General features: G+C 59.2%; 1 protein-coding gene across 6 annotated transcripts; it reads right to left on the bottom strand.

Annotated features, from left to right (window-relative positions):
- Window positions 1-3,061: 3,061 nt before the first annotated feature.
- CASC3 (CASC3 exon junction complex subunit) lies at window positions 3,062-18,782 on the bottom strand. Of its 6 annotated transcripts, none has more exons than XM_064174298.1 (14): window positions 18,495-18,782; window positions 17,223-17,250; window positions 16,646-16,683; window positions 14,139-14,297; window positions 13,896-14,047; window positions 13,047-13,223; window positions 11,818-12,509; window positions 8,979-9,043; window positions 8,656-8,770; window positions 7,058-7,156; window positions 5,898-6,112; window positions 4,726-4,848; window positions 4,483-4,546; window positions 3,062-3,509 (listed from the first exon to the last, which is right to left on the bottom strand). In XM_064174298.1, exons 1-13 carry the CDS (start codon window positions 18,750-18,752, stop codon window positions 4,511-4,513), a joined length of 2,157 nt encoding a protein of 718 aa, XP_064030368.1. In that variant the 5' UTR covers window positions 18,753-18,782; the 3' UTR covers window positions 3,062-3,509; window positions 4,483-4,510. The 6 variants fall into 6 exon arrangements, with proteins under 6 accessions (XP_064030368.1, XP_064030369.1, XP_064030366.1 ...); XM_064174299.1 differs by having other exon boundaries at window positions 3,062-3,506; XM_064174296.1 differs by having other exon boundaries at window positions 4,483-4,559; window positions 18,495-18,781.
- Between the last annotated feature and the right edge of the window lie 81 nt (window positions 18,783-18,863).

Here is an 18,863-nt window from a genome sequence, read left to right as displayed (position 1 = left end):
GGTCACCATCGACCAGGGGTCGCTCCCTGCAGGCTCGTGGCTCTGTGACAGCCCCGGGGCGGCACAGCGGCAGGGGCCAGGGGGAAGCAGTCGGTGGCTCCGCAGCCGCTGCCGGGTTTTAGGGAGGGCTGGGGGGGGGGGTCCCGGCAGCTCCTGCTTTGTTCCCGCTTCGCTTCCACCCGGCAGTTGCTTGGCAACTCCATCCGCGCAGCCAAGGGAAAGCGGCAAACGTGTCCCCATCCCTGGCTGCATGGAGACCAGGAGGATGGCATGGCATGGCATGGCATGGCACGGCACAGCACTCCCCATGGCACCTCCATGTGCCCCACCAAGGCCCGGCACTCACACCCCTCACATCCCACCCAGGACCCCAGAAGGGTTCTACCCAGCTGAGCTCCTCCATGCACTCCACTCAGGGTGGCTGGACACAGGTGCCCAGGTGTGGGTGTCAGCAGTGCCCAATGGCCAGACTGTGGTCATGGAGAGAGTCAGGAAGGGAAACTGAGGCACGGAGGTGTCACGCTCACGAGTGGCAGTGGAGTTACACAGGCAGAAGGGATCCAGAGCATCGAAGGCGGTGCTGAACCCCCGAGAAAGATGCTCTAGATCCATGCTTGCTGGCTCAGTCCAACCTCCGTGCCCCGGCCCGGCGTAGACAGGGGCACCGCGGGCACAGGGCGAGCTGTTAGCTTAATTAATGCTGCTGTGATCACTGCTAACGAGCCGGGAGCTGGAGCAGGCTCTTCCCTCCATCTCGCAGCCGCCTCCCCTGCCCCCGCCCCGGCAGCGAGCGGGGCGGGAGGGGGGTGGGGTGCGAAGCCTTCAGGCTCTGCTCAAAACAGACCTCGAGTAGGAGGGGAAAATTCTACCCAGGGAAAAATCCCTGCCGGAGCCAGCGCCGTAACCCACTTCCCAGCTGCGGCGCGGGGAGAGGGGAGCCTGGCGCCGAGGGGAGGGAGCTGCTGTGTCCCCCAGCTCCGAGCTGGCAGCTTCGCACCTGGCAGCTCCTCGGCAAGGTCTGAGCCAGCCCTTGGAGGGGGCAGCAGGAGGTGGGGGAGCTCCTGCCTTGGCTGCTAGGTGGGCTCTGAGCCCTTGACCCTGCTGTTGAGGGGATGGTGGAAAGGAGCTGGGGCAGGTGGGCAGCTGAGGTGCTCCTGCTCTCCAAGTCTCCCTCTACCATGGCGCTGCCAGGCCCTGCTTGCCCATGCCCCCAGCCACAGGGCAGACCTCATCACAAGTGCTCAGCCTGTGACACCTCTGGCACCAGAGTGCCCAGCCAGGGTGCGCCCCCCCACAGCCCCGGCTTGCCGTGGGCAGCTGAGCCCTGGGCCAGAGGAGGCGGCAGTGGCGGGGAGGTGGAGGGAGGCAGCATAGCACAGAAGCGTGCAGGAGGCAGCTCCCACACCACCTCCACAGCAGTTGTTCCTTCCAGTGCCAGCAAGAGGCTGCGGGGAGAGAGAGGAGAGGGGCAGAGAGAGGAGGAGAGGGGCGAGAGGGAGGAGGAGAGGGGCGAGAGGGAGGAGGAGAGGGGCGAGAGGGAGGAGGAGAGGGGCAGAGAGAGGAGAGGGCTTGCTTCTGTGGCGAGCCCTGAGGTGAGCTTGGGGATGGACTCAGCTGCTCGCAGGGATGCCAGCTCGGGCCGCAGGGGATCTGCTCTTCCAGAGCCACCAGGAGCTCCAGGGGCAGGGAGAGCTGCTCCAGGCACAGGGCTGCGCTTCCCAGCAGCACGGTGGAAGGGACACCTGGCACTGCCCACGGAGAGACAAAGCAAGCCAGCAACTTTGTGTGAGCTGCTCTGGTGCTGCTTCCAAATGTGCCCTCCTAAGGGGCAGGAATCCAAAGAAACCAACCCCAGACCCCATCACGGTGTGGGCAGGTGCAGAGCTCCTGCGGTGCCAACGATCTGCTGACGACCCAGGGCAGGGTGAAGGCAGAGAAACAGTTACAGGGCAAAGGGAGGACTTTTGCTCTACAACCTCATCTGGACCCCTGACACCTGGGGACAAAAAAGTCAGCATGGAGATACAACCAACCCACCTAGCTGGAGCTGCTGCAGGGCATGCAGCAGACCCCAACCAAATGGGGCAGGTGGGATGCTGGGCATCCCCTGCCCACCACAGCTGAGGACTGGGGCGGGGAGGTGAGGGGGTGGGGCCGGAGCTGCAGCTTGCTGCGAGCAGCGACGTTCCCTGCCTGGCCTAGCAGCCTGTGCCAGCAGCTGGCACAGCCCCGCGCCGCCCAGCACGTGCCCGGGGCAGCTCCTGCCCTGCCAACTTTCCCGACTGAACGGCTGCCAGGGCGCGGCCGGGAGCTGGAGCCCTGCTGCCAGCGGGATGAGTGCTGCAGCGCTGCGGCATGGCACAGACAGCCCGGCCCGGCTTGGCACTGCGCTGCCAATCTCCCCGGCACACCAGCCTCCCAATGCCAGGGTGGGGGGAAGCAGAGCTGCCCCAGGTGCCCGCTGAGCCTGCTTTGCACTGCGGCAGGAGCAAGGCTGAGGATGGAGCTCAGGCTGGATGCGTCGGGGCAGGTCGCAACACCTCCCTCTTCCACTTCCGCGGCAGCAACACCCAAGTGCCAGGAGCAAATCCCTCCTCTGCTCTCCCTGTCGAGCTGGTTTGGCTGCTGGCAGGGTTGCTCTAGCAGCACCGAGGTGCCCAGACGCCCACAAACCTCCTTCTCTCCATCACAGAGCTAGCAGAGGGTGGAAATCTGGCTCTGCTCGGCAGGGTGTGCTGGTGGCAGCAGGGAAGGAGGTGCCCTGGATGGTGGGCACATAAGAGTCAGGAGCAGAGAGCTCACACACACGTACAGGCACTGCCAAGGACACGAGTGCCCAGCAGGGCTTGATTAGAGAAAAATAACCAGGGGGAGCTGCCCAATTCAAGTGGGCACCTTCCTGCCAGTCCTGCCCCTCATGCCCCTCCTGTGCTCCAGCCACAGCAAAAGTGAACCTGAGCTCACTTCGACCCAGCCCTGAGACAAAGAATGAACTGAGCAAGCTCCAGGGCTGGGGCAGAGGTGTCCCTGGCACCACTTAACCAGACAGACACATCCAAAATACCCAAAAGAAACAAATCAGCTTTACTGAGGGAGCTGCTTCATCTCTTAAATACAAAGAGGGAGAGAGCACAACCAAGCCAAAGGAACACCCCGGGGAGGGAAGGGGCAGAGGTGCAGTGAGAGACGTTGAGAGAGGTTGTGGCCAAAGGGCCGACGCTGGGGGTTGGTTCCTCGGTGACCTCAGCGCAGGAGGGGGAAGGAGGACACAGGAGCAGCAGCCAGATGGGTCTGGGGAGGGCACCAGGAAAACCGGAGAGGGAAGGTGCCCGGCCCTGAGCGCAGGATGGTGCAGCTGGTGGCATCCTGCTGCCTCACCCAGGCGCAGGGAAGGAGCCTTTCCAGAGGAGCTTCCTCCCTGCCGAGGAGCTGAGTCTGTCACGGGGATTCCCACAGCCACACCCCTACGTGTTGGTCCTCTCCTTTGACTTTTCACCTTTGCTGTCCTGCTGGGGAAGAGGAAAGAGAAGCAGAGGTTCAGGCTGCCCTACTGCCAGCACCGCCTGGGGGTTGCACTGCTGTCACCTGGGTCACAGAACCCCAGGATGGGTTGGGTTGGAAGGGACACTAAAGACCAGGCAGTGCCAACCCCTGCCATGGGCAGGGACACCTCCCACCAGCCCAGGATACTCAAGGCCTCATGTAGCCTGGCCTGAAACACCTCCAGGGAGGGGGCATCCACCCGTGCCAGTGTCTCCCCACCCTCACTCTCAACAATTTCTTCCTCACCTCTACTCTCACTCTCCCCTCTCCCAGCTCAAAGCCACTGTCCCTTGTTCTGGCACTCCCAGCCCTTGTCAAGAGTCCCTCCCCAGCTCTTCTGGAGCTCCTTCAGGCACTGGCAGGCAGCTCTAAGGTCCCCCTGGAGCCTTCTCTTCTCCAGGCTGAACAGCCCCAACTCTCCCAGCCTGTCCCCACAGAGGTGTTCCAGCCCTCTGCTCATCTTGCCCTGCAAGCCAGCAGCCTCCACTTGGGTGCCAAAACACAACCACCCACCTCTCTGGTTGCCTCTGTGCCCACTCTGGGCACAGCCAGCTCCCCCCAGCCCAGCTCTGCTCCTGGGTCAGCCCTTTCCAAAGGACCCCTCATAGTGGCTCTCCAAATGCCATTTGCCAGCCCTCAGCACACAGAGGGGAAGCAGCAGCAGCAAATCTGCCTGGGCACACGTGGCACTGCAGTGTGGGCACAGCTTAAAGTGAGGGGCAAGGGAAGCATGCCCAGGGCAGAGAAACAGCTCCCAATTCTGGAGAGCCTCTAAGGCTGCTGAGCTGATCACCTCTAGGGTCTGCACATCTGCTCTGGCAGGGCAGTTGCTGCCTCCTAGCTCAGGAGTGGATTTCTTTTGTGCTCTCTAAACTCTCCTGGTTTCTACCCTGAGTGAACAGCAATGAAGAACAAAGTGAGAGTCAACTCTGGACTTACTTTTGAGGTGGATTTAGTTTATAAGTATTTAGAAACTCAACTTAACTGGAGCCCTGCTTACCACCTGCAACGAGAAGCTGAGGTTTGGGACACGTCAGAGATCAGACAGGTTTAAAGATCCCCTTGGAACAAAGCTTGGGATGGGTTTTTTTTTGGGGGGGGGCGGGTAGGGGTGGGAGAGGGAGATGGCAGCACCATGCACACCCCAGGGCACAGCACAGATTCAGGGTGAGGGGACAATACCTCAGGAGGTGGTGGCTTGATAGTGACAGGTTGGGAGGTGCGGCGAGGCGGCGACGGCTTGGGCTGCACTTGCTGCTGGACAGTGTTGTAGTAGGTGACCCCTCCATAGACCTGGGACTGGGCCTGTGCTCCCCAGAGAGCAAAAGGGTCAGAACTCCACAATCCCAGACTGCTAAGGGTTGGAAGCAATCTCTGGAACTCAGCCAGTCCGACCCACCCCTGCTCCAGCAGGGCACCCACAGCAGCTTGCCCAGGAGCACAAGGACCAGGAGCGGTTGGAAGCTCTGCACAGAAGGAGACTCCACAACCTCTCTGGGCAGTCTGCTCCAGGCCTCCAGAACCCTCACACCAAACAAGTCTCTCCTCCTGTTCAGACAGAAGCTCTGAAGCTCCCAGCAGGAAGTTTTCCTTCAGCCCACAGCATTTCCCAACCACCAGAGAACATTTGTGCTGTGCAGCAGCAGCCAAGGCAAGAGGCAGCTCCGGCTGGCACCCAGATGCCCTCCAGCTGCCCAGGGGCTTGGGACCCACCCCAAAAGCAGGCCGATTGCTTGCTGGGACAGCTGGGATCAGCCCAGGGCAGCTGGGAAGGTCGGAGAGGCTGCAGGGAAGGTCAGAGAAGCTGCAGGGCTCAGGCAGTGTGCACAGCTCCTGCCTGCCACTGCGTGTCAGCCGAGTGCTGCTCCCACGCCACGGCGGCGCAGAACACCCACAGGCATCTGCATCCTGCCCTCACACAGCTGCTCTGAAGCCAGATGTTTGATGTTGAGTGGGAAACACCAGCCCAGAGCTGGTCACACCGTGGACCTTCCTGGCCAAAGAACAGTTCCCAGGCAGTTCCCAACCTCCACCTCAATCAGGAAGGGCTTCCAGAGCAATTTTCAAGGTGCCCTTGGCTTAAGCATGGCCCTGGAGGGGATGTAACAGCTCACAGGCTCCTGCTGTGCTGCTCCCTGTTCTGTCGGGGAAGATCTCCACCCTGAGCTCCACCACCACAGACCCTGCACCCCAGCAGCCAGGGGAGCAGTCCCCTTGCTGCTCTCCTCCCCAGGCAGAGAGAAGGTTGGCAGTCAGCAGCCTCCCAGCGCAGAGCAGCTCAGCTGCTCCACATCCCCTCCCACGCACCCAGGGAGCCCAATGGGCTGCGGGAGGAGGCAGCGCAGGCAGCTCACCTGCGTGTTGGAATAGAGATGAGGAGGGGGTGGAGGAGGCAGAGCTCCTGGGGGGTAGGGGTAGCCAGGATTCCCAAAATTCATCACTCCAGGAGGGGAGAAGTAAGTTGGAGCGAGCAGCTGCTGCGGCGGGGGCTGCCCGGGGGGCATGGAGACTGGCGGAGGGTACAGCCCAGGGTTTGCCATGGGGGCTGGCGTCTGGTGGGGATGTAAACCTGGGGGGGAAGAGAGGGAGATGCTGAGTTTGACATCTGATGGGGATGTAAAGCTGGCAAAAGAGTTTGGTGCTCCTGAGTGAAGCCAGAGTGTCCAGGGGAGGGCTGGGATGGCAGCAGCTGTGCCACAGCAGAGGGGCACTCAGCCCAGAGGTCTCCTCCTGCAGCTGCCAGGCCTCAGCTCCTGCAGCAGGCACAGTGCAGTCTCCTCCCCTCTGCAACCAGCTCCTGCCCTGCCCAGCACCACCACCACCACAGGAAGTGCCTTCTGTGGGGAAGATGCAGCCTGTGCCAGTCCAACAGCTCTCAGTCCTGCTTCTCTGCTCCACGAGCAGCAGGGGCTGCAGAACCAGCCTGGCACAACAGCTGGCAGAGCCAAGCACCCCACCGAAGGGGAAGTGACTCAGCCAGGAGGGGCTGTGCAGAACCTGCAGACATCCAGCTAGAGGCTGCCAAAACTTTCCTCTCCCCTTGCCCCTGTGCTGGCTGCCAGGGCCAGCAATGCCCATTTTGCCTTAAAATCCACACCGTGCCAGGCTCCCTGCCTGAGGCATGCAGGAATCCTCCACACACTCATGGCATGGGTTGGGATGGAAAACACCATGAAGATTATCCACTGCCAACCCCTTGCCATGGGCAGAAACACCTCCCACCAGCCCAGGTTGCTCAGGGCCTCATCCAGCCTGTCCCTGAACACCCCCAGGGAGAGGACAGCCACAGCCTCCCTGGGCAACCTGTGCCAGTGTCTCCCCACCCTCACTGGCAAGAAGTTCTTCCTCATCTCCACTCTCATTCTGCCCTTTTCCACACTGCAGAGAGAAGGAAAATGGAGTCCCCCAGCAAGAGAGGCTGTGCAAACCCACAGCTATCTGCTGCCCAGCACAGTCTCAGCTGCCCCAGGGCACCACCACTGCATCAGTGCCCAGCGGGGAGCTGGATCCTCACCTGGATGAGGGAGGTGCATTTCTGGCTGGACAATCATCCCTTGGGGTGGCAGCGGGGCTGGGTTCTCACTGTGGGTGTAGATTGGTCCCTGGAATTGTACTGCAAGAGACAAGACTCAGTCAGGAGCAGCTCCAAGGCTCTCCCCCTCCTGCTGCAGCAGTCGCAGGGCTGCACGGCGCCAGCACAGCGCTGCCAGCGACCTTCCCACTGGCACACGCAGCCTGCCAGCCTCACAGGTGCCACTGCAGAGCCTCCCACTCCTGCTGGGAGGCAGGGGAACACTTGGGGAAATTCTTCTGCAACACTTCAGGTGCTGGAGTAATTCCTGAGCCATCCTAGAGTGAATTCCCAACCCATCCCAAATTCCTGACCCATCTTAAAGCAAGTGTCCAACCCATCCTGGAGCAAATTCCTGACCCATCCTAGAGTGAATTCCTGACCTGCCTTAGAGCAAGTTTCTGATCCATCCTAGAGTGAAACCCCAGCCCATCCTAGAGCAAAGTCCTGACCCATCCTAGAGTGATTTCCCAATCCATACTAAATTCCTGACCCATCCTAGAGTGAATTCCTGACCTGTCTTAGAGCAAGTTTCCCATGCATCCTAGAGTGAATTCCCAACCCATCCTAGAGTGAAATCCCAACCCATCCCAAATTCCTGACCCATCTTAGAGCAAGTGCCCAACCCATTCTGGAGCAAATTCCTGACCCATCCTAGAGTGAATTCCTGACCTATCTTAGAGCAAGTTTCTGATCCATCCTAGAGTGAAACCCCAACCCATCCTAGAGTGAAACCCCAACCCATCCTAGAGTGATTTCCCAATCCATACTAAATTCCTGACCCATCCTAGGGCAAAGCCCTGACCCATCCTAGAGTGAATTCTCAATCCATTCTAAATTCCTGACCCATCCTAGGGCAAAGTCCTGACCCATCCTAAATTCCTGACCCATCCTAGAGTGAATTCCAAACCCACCCTAGAGCAAAGTCTTGACCCATCCTAGAGCGAATTCCCAACCCATCCTAGAGTGAAATCCCAACCCATCCTAGGGCAAAGTCCTGACCCATCCTAAAGTGAATTCCCAATCCATTCTAAATTCCTGACCCATCCTAGAGTGAATTCCCAACACATCTTAGAGCAAATTCCCAACCCATCCTAGAGCAAATTGTGACTCATCCCGGAGCAAATTCCCGACCCATCCTAAATTCCTGACCCATCCTACAGCAAATTCCCAACCTGTCCCTCAGCCCTGTTCTGTCATTTTCCCTACTCTCAAATGCCAAAGACATTGCTCTGATTTCCAGTTCATTTTCCAGCTCAGTTTCACTCCCAGTCCTCTCAGATCAGCAGTGTCCTGGAGAGCACAGGGAGGGAATTCTGCTGGGAATTCTGCTTTGACTCCAGTGGCTTTGAAACCAATCAGGGAGGCTCAGAGCAGCCTCTGAGTTTCCACGTGGGGAGGCAGCGATGCTGTTTGCAAAGGAAAGGAGAAAACAAAGCCCCCCTAGGGCTTTGTCCTCCTTCCCCCTAGGAGGAGCTTGGGCCGGGGTCAGGGCTTTGAGCAGTGCTGGAGCCTCGGGGGAGCAGGAGGAGGACACTCACGTGGGTCATAGTAGTGCCCTTCCATGATGCTGATGTGCATGGGGGGCGCAGGCTCTGGCACCGGGGGTCTCTGGCGCTGCGACGAGTAGCGCTTGGCACGGCCTCCCTGCACCGCCTGCAAGAGCACAAAGGCATCAGGGAGGGGGACAAAAACCCTCCCCACTCCCCCACACCAGCCCCTAAATCCTCTTATCTGGGTCAGGCAGTACCAACACCCACGAAAGGGAAAGGCTGAGGTGTCAGAGGCAGCCTCTAATTAGCGCAGGCCTAGGCTGGGCGCTTGCCAGGGGCAGGAGGTGGCTGCCACACAAGCAGAGCTTTACCATTTCCTCCATCCTGTTGAACTGAGGTGGTGGCCCAGTTCCCACGTGCATATGGTTAGAAATACCTGTGGAAGAAACAAACTGGTTATTATGGGTTGCATTTGTTCCCAGGGAAGAAGCCACCTCAGCTGCCTGAGGGCACTACCAGGAGGCAGTAGGCGAGCGAGCGCTGGCAGCTTGGGGACTGGCAGCCTGGGGACTGGTAGCCCAGGGACTGGCAGCCTGGGGACGTTGCTGTGCTACAAACAGGTTCAGGTCTCCCTTTTGGGATCAGAAAGCTGACAGCTCTACCTCTCAGCTTGCAGTCTGGAATGTTTAGGTACCAATGAGGAGCTGCTGTGCCCTTGCAGATGCCCAGGCTGCTCCACACCTTCTGCTTCATGCTGAGAGCCAACCCCAGCCCTCGGCTCAAAACCCAGACCTTGCCCTAAGCTCTGCTCAGGATCTGCTCAGAGCAGGACTGTGGATGGGCATGGAATGGGGCAAGCTGCACTTTGAACCCTCTCTAGGGCGTAGCTGCTCCTATCACAGGGTCCTTCAGCACATCTCAGACTGCAGATGAGGAAAAAATTCTCTGCAGTGAGGGTGGAGAGACACTGGCAGAGGTTGCCCAGGGAGGTTGTGGATGCCCCCTCCCTGGGCACGTTCAAGGCCAGGTTGGATAAGACCTTGAGGTCCAGCAGGAGTTGTCCCTGCCAGTGGCAGGGGAGTTGGAACTGGATGACCCCGAAGGTCTCTCCCAACCCAAAACCATTCCATGAACCTATGCAACCACGGTGACAAGGCAAGCAGGGGCAGTACCAGGGGGTGTTTAAGTGGGCAAAACAGACACTGGCAGGGTGGCATTTCCGAGGCAGGCAGCTGGCAAAGGGGCAGCTCAAGGCAGCGCTGAAAAAAACCCTCAGGAGTCTGGTCCTGGCACAGGCCCAATTTTGGGGAAGGAAATATGGATCTGGGGAATGTGAATTTGGTTGATAGAATTATACAATCAACCAGGTTGGAAGAGAGCTCCAAGCTCAGCCAGCCCAACCTAGCACCCAGCCCTGCCCAATCAACCAGACCATGGCACTCAGTGCCCCAGCCAGCCTTGGCTTCAACACTTCCAGGCACACAGACTCCACCACCTCCCTGGGCAGCCCATTCCAATGCCCACTGATGCTGCAGCTACAGAACCTGGTGTCTCACCCAGCCAAATGCCCCTCAGAATTCACTCCTCCCCCCTCTAAGGAGAAACAAACTGCAACAGAAGTTCCAGCTAAACACCAGGAGGAACCTCCTTAGCCTGAGGGTGGCAGAGCCCTGGCACAGGCTGCCCAGAGAGGTGCTGGAGTCTCCATCTCTGGAGAGCTTCCAGCTCCACCTGGCTGTGTTCCTGTGTGACCTGCTCTGAGTGCCCCTGCTCTGGCATGCGGCTGCACTTGCTGATCTCCAGAGGTCCTTTCCAACCCCTACTATGCTGTGACTGTGTGGCACTGGAGTACCAGAGCCAGGCAGTGCCCTGCTGCCTGCAGCCCAGAACTGTCTCAGCCTATATTTAGGAAGCTGCTTTCGTCTTAAGCATCAAAAAAAACCAAACCCATAAGAAGTTCACAGCCTCAAGAAGTTCACAGCCTCAGCTGCACATCTCAACATCTCTCAGCTCTCCTTCCACTGCTGTGTTTGAAGCCTGCTGCCCACTCACAGCCCGGCCCAGCCCCAGGCCCTCACACAGATTTTCCCACTCAAGATGACTTTCCTGCTTTCATGACCTAAGCCTCCAGAGGCACTTCAGAAAGCAGCACAGTCGCTGTCTTCTCCTTGCTCCAGTTTTATTCCCCTCAGGGAGGAGTCTAACACTGCCCAGAAAAGCCTCTGGTGCTGCCAGGAGATAATTACAGCCCAATGACCTCTCGCATGGATGCTCAGCTGGAACTCAGGTTCCCTCTTGGCAGGGGGCAGCTGTGCCACTGCCCCCTCCCTCCCTCAGCTGCCTTCTCCTGCCAGCAAAGCTGCAGCCAGGCACTAAAGAATCTTCCAATCTCAGCCAGGCCTTCACTAGTGGCACTCAAAGCTCAGTGCTGGGAACTGATAACCAGAGGGAAGTTGCCTCCTGGTCCTGGCAGGACATGAGAGGAGCTGCATTGCTCCTTGCCCTGCCCTATCCTCCCAGCTGAGCCCCACTCTGCTGAGCTCCCAAACTCCAACTCAAAGTGACACAGAATGGGTTGGGTGGGAAGGGACCATCAAGATCAGCCAGTTCCAACGCCCTGCCATGGGCAGGGACACCTCCCACCAGCACAGGCTGCTCAAGGCCTCATCCAGCCTGGCTTTGAACACCTCCAAGAAGGTTGTGGCTCACAGGATCACAGAATGTGATCACAGGTCCACAACTTCCCCAACTCTGTGATTCTGTGATCCACAACCTCCCTGGGCAACCTGTGCCAGTGTCTCCCCACCCTCACTGCCAAGAATTTCTTCCCCATCTCCAGTCTCAACTTGCCCTCCTCAAGCTTCAATCCATTCCCTCTCACCCTACCACTACAAGCCCTTGTCTCCCCCTGATTCACACCACACAGAGGTCTTCAGCTTCAGTGAAGCTTCCTCATGCTCAAAACAGGGCAGAGAAAGGGAAAAGATCTCTTCTTAGGTCCTCATCAGCTCTACCTGAATTAACCTTGACCAGGCTGTTTCATTTCTCCTTTTCTCTCCTATTTTGTGCCTGTCTCCACTGTGCTTTCCCACCACCACCACTCCCACCCCGAGACTGGCCTGAGGCAGAGGCAGCTCAGCCCTGCCCAAGCACACAGAGAGCAGGTGTCTGGGGGCTGCCAGGGGGAGCTGAGCTGCTGTGCCCACTTACCCCGCAGCTCCCGGGGCTGGAGGAACTGGGACTGCCCTGGGCTCCAGTTCTGCTCAGCGAGGTTCATCTGAGTCATCTCCTGCTCCAGTCCATCCAAGTTGGCTTCTACTGCAGACTCCCAGTTACTGCTCTTGGGTGGTGGGGTGGATGTCTCAGCTTGGACAGGCTTTGGAGGCACAGGAGCCAGCCCCTCCGAGGTGGGCACCTCATCTGCCAGCTTCCCTGCCTCCCCAGCTTTGACTCTGGTCCTTCTTGCCCGGGAGTAAGACTTCTTCTCCACTGGCCTGTCTGGTGGTGGCTGTGCAGCATCAACAGCAGTGGCCTGGCTGTCCAAAGCAAGCTCCTCCCTGCTAGGGCTGCCGTGGCCGTGTGCTGCCTCCAGCTCCGGGGACTTGTCCCTAGGGGGACTGTGCTCAGGGCGTTTGGCTCTGTAGTTGCTGTCCTGCTTGGCCTGCTCACTGCCCCGGGACAGCTGCTGCCCTGCCTCTGAGGCTCGGTAGCTGGGGCGGCTCTCCTTGTAGCCCCCCACCCGGGGGTAGTTCCTAGGAGGGGGCATCCTCCCTGTGCCAGCAGAGCTCCTGCTGGTGAAGGTTCGGGGGGCAGCTGAAGTGCTGTCTGCTCCTTGGTGCCTCGGGGGTTTATTTGGTCTCTCGTTGGACCAGTTGGGGTCTCGCTGAGGAGGGCTCCCAAACCTGAGGGAGAAAACACAGTGCAAAGGAGTAGGAAGGACTGGGGAGAACTGCCTGGGGGAGAGGTGCTGCTGTGCCAGGGAACACTGCATCCCCAACTCCCAGCACCAAGCTCCCAGCCCGGGGCCAAAGCCAACCACAGGGCTTTCTCCCTCTGGGCCTTGCAACCCAGCTTCCTCCAGGATGTTTATGAGTATCTGAGGGGTGGGTGCCAAGGAGGGGCCAGGCTCTCCTCAGTGGCATCCTGAGCAGCAGAAACAAACTGGAAGGCAAGAAGCTCCCCTTCAACGTGGGGAGAAAGCTCTTTGCTGAGAGGATTCTGGAGGCCTGGAGCAGGCTGCCCAGAGAGGCTGTGGAGCCTCCTCCTCCCCCTCAGCAGGCTTTCAAGCCCCACCTGGTTGTGTTCCTGTGCGACCTGCCCTGGGTGATCCTGCTCTGGCAGGGGGGTTGGACCTGATCTCTGGAGGTCCTTTGCAACCCCTGCCTTTCTGGGGCTCTGTGCCCCCCCGGGGCAGGCTGCAGCCTGGCTGCTCTGCCCACCTGGGCTTGCGCATCCTCCTGGGCTTGATGTCCTCGGGGCTGTGGGCGGATCTGATGTCGTAGCCGTAGAGCGCAATCAGCTCCTGCCTGGTCTTGGGGGCCTGCTCATCCTCCCGGAACTTGTCATGCTCCCAGCGGCCCTCATCCTTCCACAGCTTCCTCTGACGACCCTTTGGCCTGCAACGGGTGCCGAGAAGTTAGGGGTTAAGGCCAAGGTGTGACAGCTCCGACCAAGCCCAGCCACAGACTCAGGCGGCGTCTCCCCTGCCTCCTGCTCCTCCTGCCCAGCAGCTGCTGCTCTGCCTGGGCAAAAACTCTCACAAGCAGCAAAAAAAGTCACTGCTGATGAGGAAAGGGTTTCTAATTTGCACCAACCTCAGTGCCTAAGAGCTACAACCTCCTGGGAGGGGCACTACGAGCAAGCAACTCAAGCACAGAGCAAAGAGTGGCCTGGGACTCAGCTCTGCCATGGCAGGCAGGGGCTGCTGGGGAGCTGCTGCTGCAGGGCTGCTGCTGTTGCAGGGGATGCCAGGGGGGCTGCTGGGGAGCTGCTGCAGGGGATGTTGGGGGGGGTCTGCTGTTGCTGCAGAGGCTGCTGCTGCAGGAGATGCTGTGGGGCTGCTACTGCTGCAGGAGATGGTAAGGGGGAGTCTGCTGCTGTTGCAGGGGCTGCTGCTGCAGGAGATGCTTGGGGGGTCTGCTGCTGTTGCAGGGGCTGCTGCTGTGGGGGATGTTGGGGGGTCTGCTGCTGTTGCAGGGGCTGCTGCTGTGGGGGATGTTGGGGGGTCTGCTGTTGCTGGAGGGGCTGCTGCTGCAGCTGCAGATGCTGTGGGGCTGCTGCTGACCTACCTGACCTCCTCCTCCTGCGTCTGCCCCCGGAGGTCGTGCTCGAAGAAGAGGCCCTTGCGTGGGATGTAGGCTGGGTTCTTCCGGTCCTCATCATCGTCCAGATGCTTGGGAACTTTCTTCCCAACCTTATTCTCCACGGGCTCGGTGCTCTCCTGTGGGACTCAGGCAGCTGTCCCCACTGCAGCAGAGTGTGTCCCTCCCTCTCCCCACCTGCCACCAGGAGCCCGCAGGGTCAGCACCTACCTGCCCATCCCCGCTCTGCCTCTCGCCGGTCACAGCCCCCTTGGGCTCAGGTTTCTCATCTCCCTTCTCTGCTCTGGCTGCTGACTCGCAGGAATCGTTGCTGTCCTGCTTCAGCTCCACTTTGGCACTTTCCTCCTCGCTATAATCCTCTTCCTCTGCCTGGAGGAGCCCCACACCTTTAGAACACCTTCAGCAGCAGCTCCCCCAGGGATCTTAGCACACAATTCCCCAGGTCCATGAAATGGGCTGGGTTGGAAGGGACCTTAAAGGTCAGCCAGTTCCAGCTCCCTGCCACAGGACACCTCCAACACCTTCAGGGAGGGGCAGCCACAACCTCCCTGGGCAACCTGTGCCAGTGTCTCCCCACCCTCAGCCTAAAGAATTTCCTCCTCATGTCCGTTCTCTTCTCAAGCTTCCATCCGTTCCCTCTCACCCTGTCACAAACAGCCCTGGAGGTAAATCCCTGTTCCAGCAGCTAGACCTGAATCTCTCAAAGCAGAGGTTTAGCTCTCAAAGTCCTTTTTGCTTTATTCACAAGAACATAGAAATAAAGACCGAGCCCAGGACCTCTTCCCCTCCACTGACAGCAGCTCCAGCCCTGAAGCTTTCTAGAGCACAGCCAGCACCAGCTGCCCTCTCCTTGCTCCAAAAGCAAAGGGCTCAGCACAAGCTAAGCAGGACCAGCCAACAAGAGCCCTCAGATCCTCCCCACAGCGAGGGCCAGGATCCAGCCAGCACCACGTTTCCAAACTCCCTGGAGTTCCTGGGCTGACTCACTCGGAGGCACTCTGCTGGTAGAAGCCTGACCTCGTTTCACCCTGCAGGAGCCTGCAAGCCTCGGGACTGACACTAAAAATAGCTGTGGGTGATTAACAAAAAGCCTGCTCCCTTGCTCTCTTTCAACACAGCCTATTTGCACATCAACTGCTCCTTTTGTTTACGTTGGGGAAGCCCAGCCTGGCATTATTTTTAGGCACAGGAACAGAGTCATCCTGGCACAGCAGTGATGCAATGCCCCTGCTGCTCTCGGCTGTTGCTCCGCCGCCGCGGGTTTCCAGGCTCAGAGAGCTGCTGCACAGGGAAGGGAGGGAAGGCAGTGAGCTGCCTTCATCCTCCTCCTGCTATGCTCCTTCCTCGCTCACGGCAGAGTCAGTGAGGAGGAGTTAATTCACAGCTTTGATTTCAATGAACCCTAGGCTGGGGTGGGTTGGAAAGGACCTTACTAAGGAACATGTGGTGGTGGTGGAGGTGCTGGGCAGGTTGGACTCAATGATTTTAGAGGTCTTGTCCAACCTTAATGATTCTGTAATCATCCAGTTCCAACCCTCTGCCAGGGACACCTCCTGCTGCATCAGCTTGCTCTAAGTCCCATCCAAGCTGGCTTTGAACACTTCCAGGCTTGGAGCCTCCACGGCTTCTCTGGGCAAACTTTTCCAGAGCCTGGGCAAGAATTTTCTCCTAATGCCCAATCTCACTCCAGTTTCTTCCACTCTGAAGCCATCACCCCTGCTCCTGGCACTCCAGGCCTTTCTAACAAGTCCCTCCCCAGCTCTCCTGGAGCACCTTTCAAACACTAGCAGGCAGCTCTAAGGTCTCCCTGAAGCCTTCTCTTCTCCAGGTTGAACAGCTCCAACTCTCTCAGCCCAGCCTCACAGCAGAGGTGGTCCAGCCCTTAGATCACCCTCTTGGCCTCCTCTGGACCCTGCTCTAATTCACCAATTCACAGCCCCTAAGAGCTTCTATCTCCTCTGCCTCCCTGTTCTGGGTTTTCTCTAGCTGCTACCCTGCTGAAGATCCCCAAACAGCTGTCTCCAGAGAACAGTTTTCACTAGAAAGCCTTTGTTATAATCACTACACTTCCCTGAATTTCCTGGAGCTGTTAAATATTCCTTTCTGAACTAAAAGCCCAGAAAAACCCAACCAGGAGCTGCTGCTCAGGCCAGGCAGAGTATCTCAGCCCACACTGGGGGGGTTTCTCACACCCCCAGTGCAGTGCTGCCATCACCCAAGGGCTGGGTCACCCCTCCAGCTACAGAAGACAGGAAAGCTGCCTGGGATGCTTCCAACCCAGCATTTAGGCTTTTAATTCCAGCTAATGAATACCTAACGAGCACCCTGTACACCTCCTCTCACACCCTTATTGGCCACAGCAAACCCTACTTCCAGCATCCCCACTTTGAGGATCCCCCCACTACATCCAGGTCCTGCTGCCCAGGCAGCTTCTACCTAAAACCACAGCCTGGAGCAGAGAGAAGTGCCCAGTGTGAGGTTCAGCCTGGCAGAGGCCACACTCCCCTGTGGCAGCCTTGCCCACACCGCAACAGCTCGCTCCGAGCTGCTGGTGCCAAGCACACGAGCTGGCGCCTGGAGACTGGCAGTGATTGCTGCTGATGGGGCCAGGGGGAGAGAAGCAAGGACACAAACTGGGTTTTTGTGCTAAAATTCCAGGAGGGGCAGTCACAAGGCAGCAGCTGCCAGAAGCCAGGGCAGAGGCTGCTTGCTCTTACCTCCGAGTCTTCGGCGCTTTCGTAATCCGAGAGAACGGCTGCGGGGGAGAGAAGGGAGCCTGGGGTCAGGGCAGCAGCAGGGAGGCAGCTCCTCTGGCAAACACCCCCCACAGCAGCCACTCTGAGGGCAACCCAGAGGCCAGCACCCTGACTGGCACCACTGCCAGCACACACAGGGCTAAAACAAGGGTGAATTTGGGGAGTGCTGTCCCTGCACCTCTCCCAGCAAGGGCAGGACTATCGCAAAGGAGATGCTGACAGAGCCTTACACCTCCTAGCTGCAAACAGCAAAAGTCCTCTCTGCATTACATCAAAACCATCTTTTTAAGTGAATGTTTTGATGATTTCATCCAACTGAAGTGTTTCAGGTTCATTTACCTGTCCTGCCTTGCAGTCAGCACAGACACCAAGGGGGTTACAAAGAGCCCATGTCTAGCGTGTAATAGAATGGGCTGGAAAAGACCTCTAAGATCACTCAGTCCAACCACCAGCCCAACAGCACCGTGGCTACCAAACCCTTCTGCCCAGCCTTCTGGCACACAGGCAGCACCTGCAGTGCCAGAAGGTTGTCACTCACCATCTCCTTCGATGCCATCCTCACTTTCCTGCAGAGAGAAGCAGAAGGTGAGTTAGCAGCAGGGAGGGCATCGGCTCCTTGCCGCATCCTACAGCCCCAGACACACTGACAAGGTCTGGCACCCTCCTGACAGGGTTTGGCACCAACCCTTGGATGTTCAGCTTCAGTGATTCAAGAAACAAGCTCCCAGGATCATCTTTCCAGAGCTGGGGGGAATGAAGCACATGGGAAAAAGGCACAAGCTAGCTTTAACTGCTGTGGGGTGTTTGGAGGCAGAAGAGCAAAGAGAGAAGGCAGGTTCCCTTCTCTTGGTAAGAGAGAGACTGGGAAAGGGCAAGAAGGTTACTTTAAGCAGGAGCCCAGGACTCATGAACAGAAGCTGGGCAGAACCAAGCTCATAAGGCCATCTGCTAGAGACCTTGGTGACACAATCACACCCCTGGTGCCTGAGAGGAGATGCTGCATGAAGCTGAACAGCACAAAAACAGGGCAAGTTTCTGCTAAAGGAACAAACCGACCCAGCAGGGCAGTAAAAACAAACAGCGTTGATGAGATAAAGCCGAACGCCAAAACAGCCCAACAGAGGCAGGCTGCAGCTCAAGGAGATCCTGAACTAAGCAGCACAGATAAGCCTAGGACAGGACAAAACCACAGCCAGCTGTACACGGCAGAGTTGCCCTGAAGGGGTGGACTGCACCAGCACCCCAAAGAAGAACGACCCTGCCAAAGTGGAGGGCAGCAGCAGCCCAAACACCCCCACAAAGGAGTTTAAGGCTCTCAAAAAACCTGAACTGGGCAGGACTGATAAAGGTCAGGAAGGGCCTGAGCAGGCAGCAGACCCTCCACAGGGAGGAGGCAGGAGAGGGGCAGAGAGGAGCCCCCGCCTGGTGCTGGGGGGCCGCAGAGCGCAGCTCGCCCCGGCCCTGCTCACGCTGCGCTCCCGATCCCGCTCCCCAGCCTGCCGCTCCCGCAGCTTTCCAGCCCTCCTAGCCCCGCGGTCTGGTGGGCCCCGGAAAGCTTCTCCAACACTCTCCAGGGCTCAGCGCCACTGCGGCTCCGAGCCCCGCGCCTGTCCCCGGCTCCCTCCAGCACCGCAGACCCAACCCCGAGCCCCTCACTGCCCAGGGCCCCTCCCCGGCCACACCGACACCAGACCCGCCCCGCACACCTCCTGCACCCCGCACACCTCCTGCACCCCGCACACCTCCTGCACCCCGCACACCTCCTGCACCCCGCACACCTCCTGCACCCCGCTCCCCCGCCCGCACTCACACACTCCGACTCGGGCGCGCTCTTGGCCGCACCCCCGGCAGCGCTCTCCGCTCCGCGGCCCCGCGGCCCAGCGCTCAGAGCCCCGGCAGCTCCCCGGGAAGCGCGGTGCGACGGGCGAGGCGAACCGGATCCCGACGCGGAGCCGGATGCGGAGCGGGAGCGAGCAGCGCTGGCGGCCGAATCGGCGCTATCCGAGGCGGCCGAGTCCGAGTCGTCCTCGCTGTCCTGCGAGGCTCGCTGCCGCCGCCGGTCCGCCATCTTGCCAGGCGCGGCGGGGGAGGGGGGGGGGAGGGGGGGGGGAAGGCGGGAGGCGGGCAGCGCGAGGCATGCCGGGACAAGACTACAACTCCCAGCAGCCCCCGCGGCGCG

This window comes from Pogoniulus pusillus, chromosome 40 (genome assembly GCF_015220805.1).
Source record: "Pogoniulus pusillus isolate bPogPus1 chromosome 40, bPogPus1.pri, whole genome shotgun sequence".
Lineage (NCBI taxonomy): Eukaryota > Metazoa > Chordata > Aves > Piciformes > Lybiidae > Pogoniulus > Pogoniulus pusillus.
The sequence above is the reverse complement of the archived record's forward strand: the minus strand, read 5'-3'. Positions and strand labels throughout refer to the sequence as shown.

Coding starts and splice junctions, on each gene's coding strand:
- CASC3 (XM_064174294.1), bottom strand. CDS start 18,752: ATGGCGGACCGGCGGCGGCAGCGAGCCTCGCAGGACAGCGAGGACGAC. Junction 16,684..17,222: donor GGATGGCATCGAAGGAGATG/GTGAGTGACAAC, acceptor TCTCCCCCGCAG/CCGTTCTCTCGGATTACGAA. Junction 14,048..14,138: donor GGCAGAGCGGGGATGGGCAG/GTAGGTGCTGAC, acceptor TGAGTCCCACAG/GAGAGCACCGAGCCCGTGGA.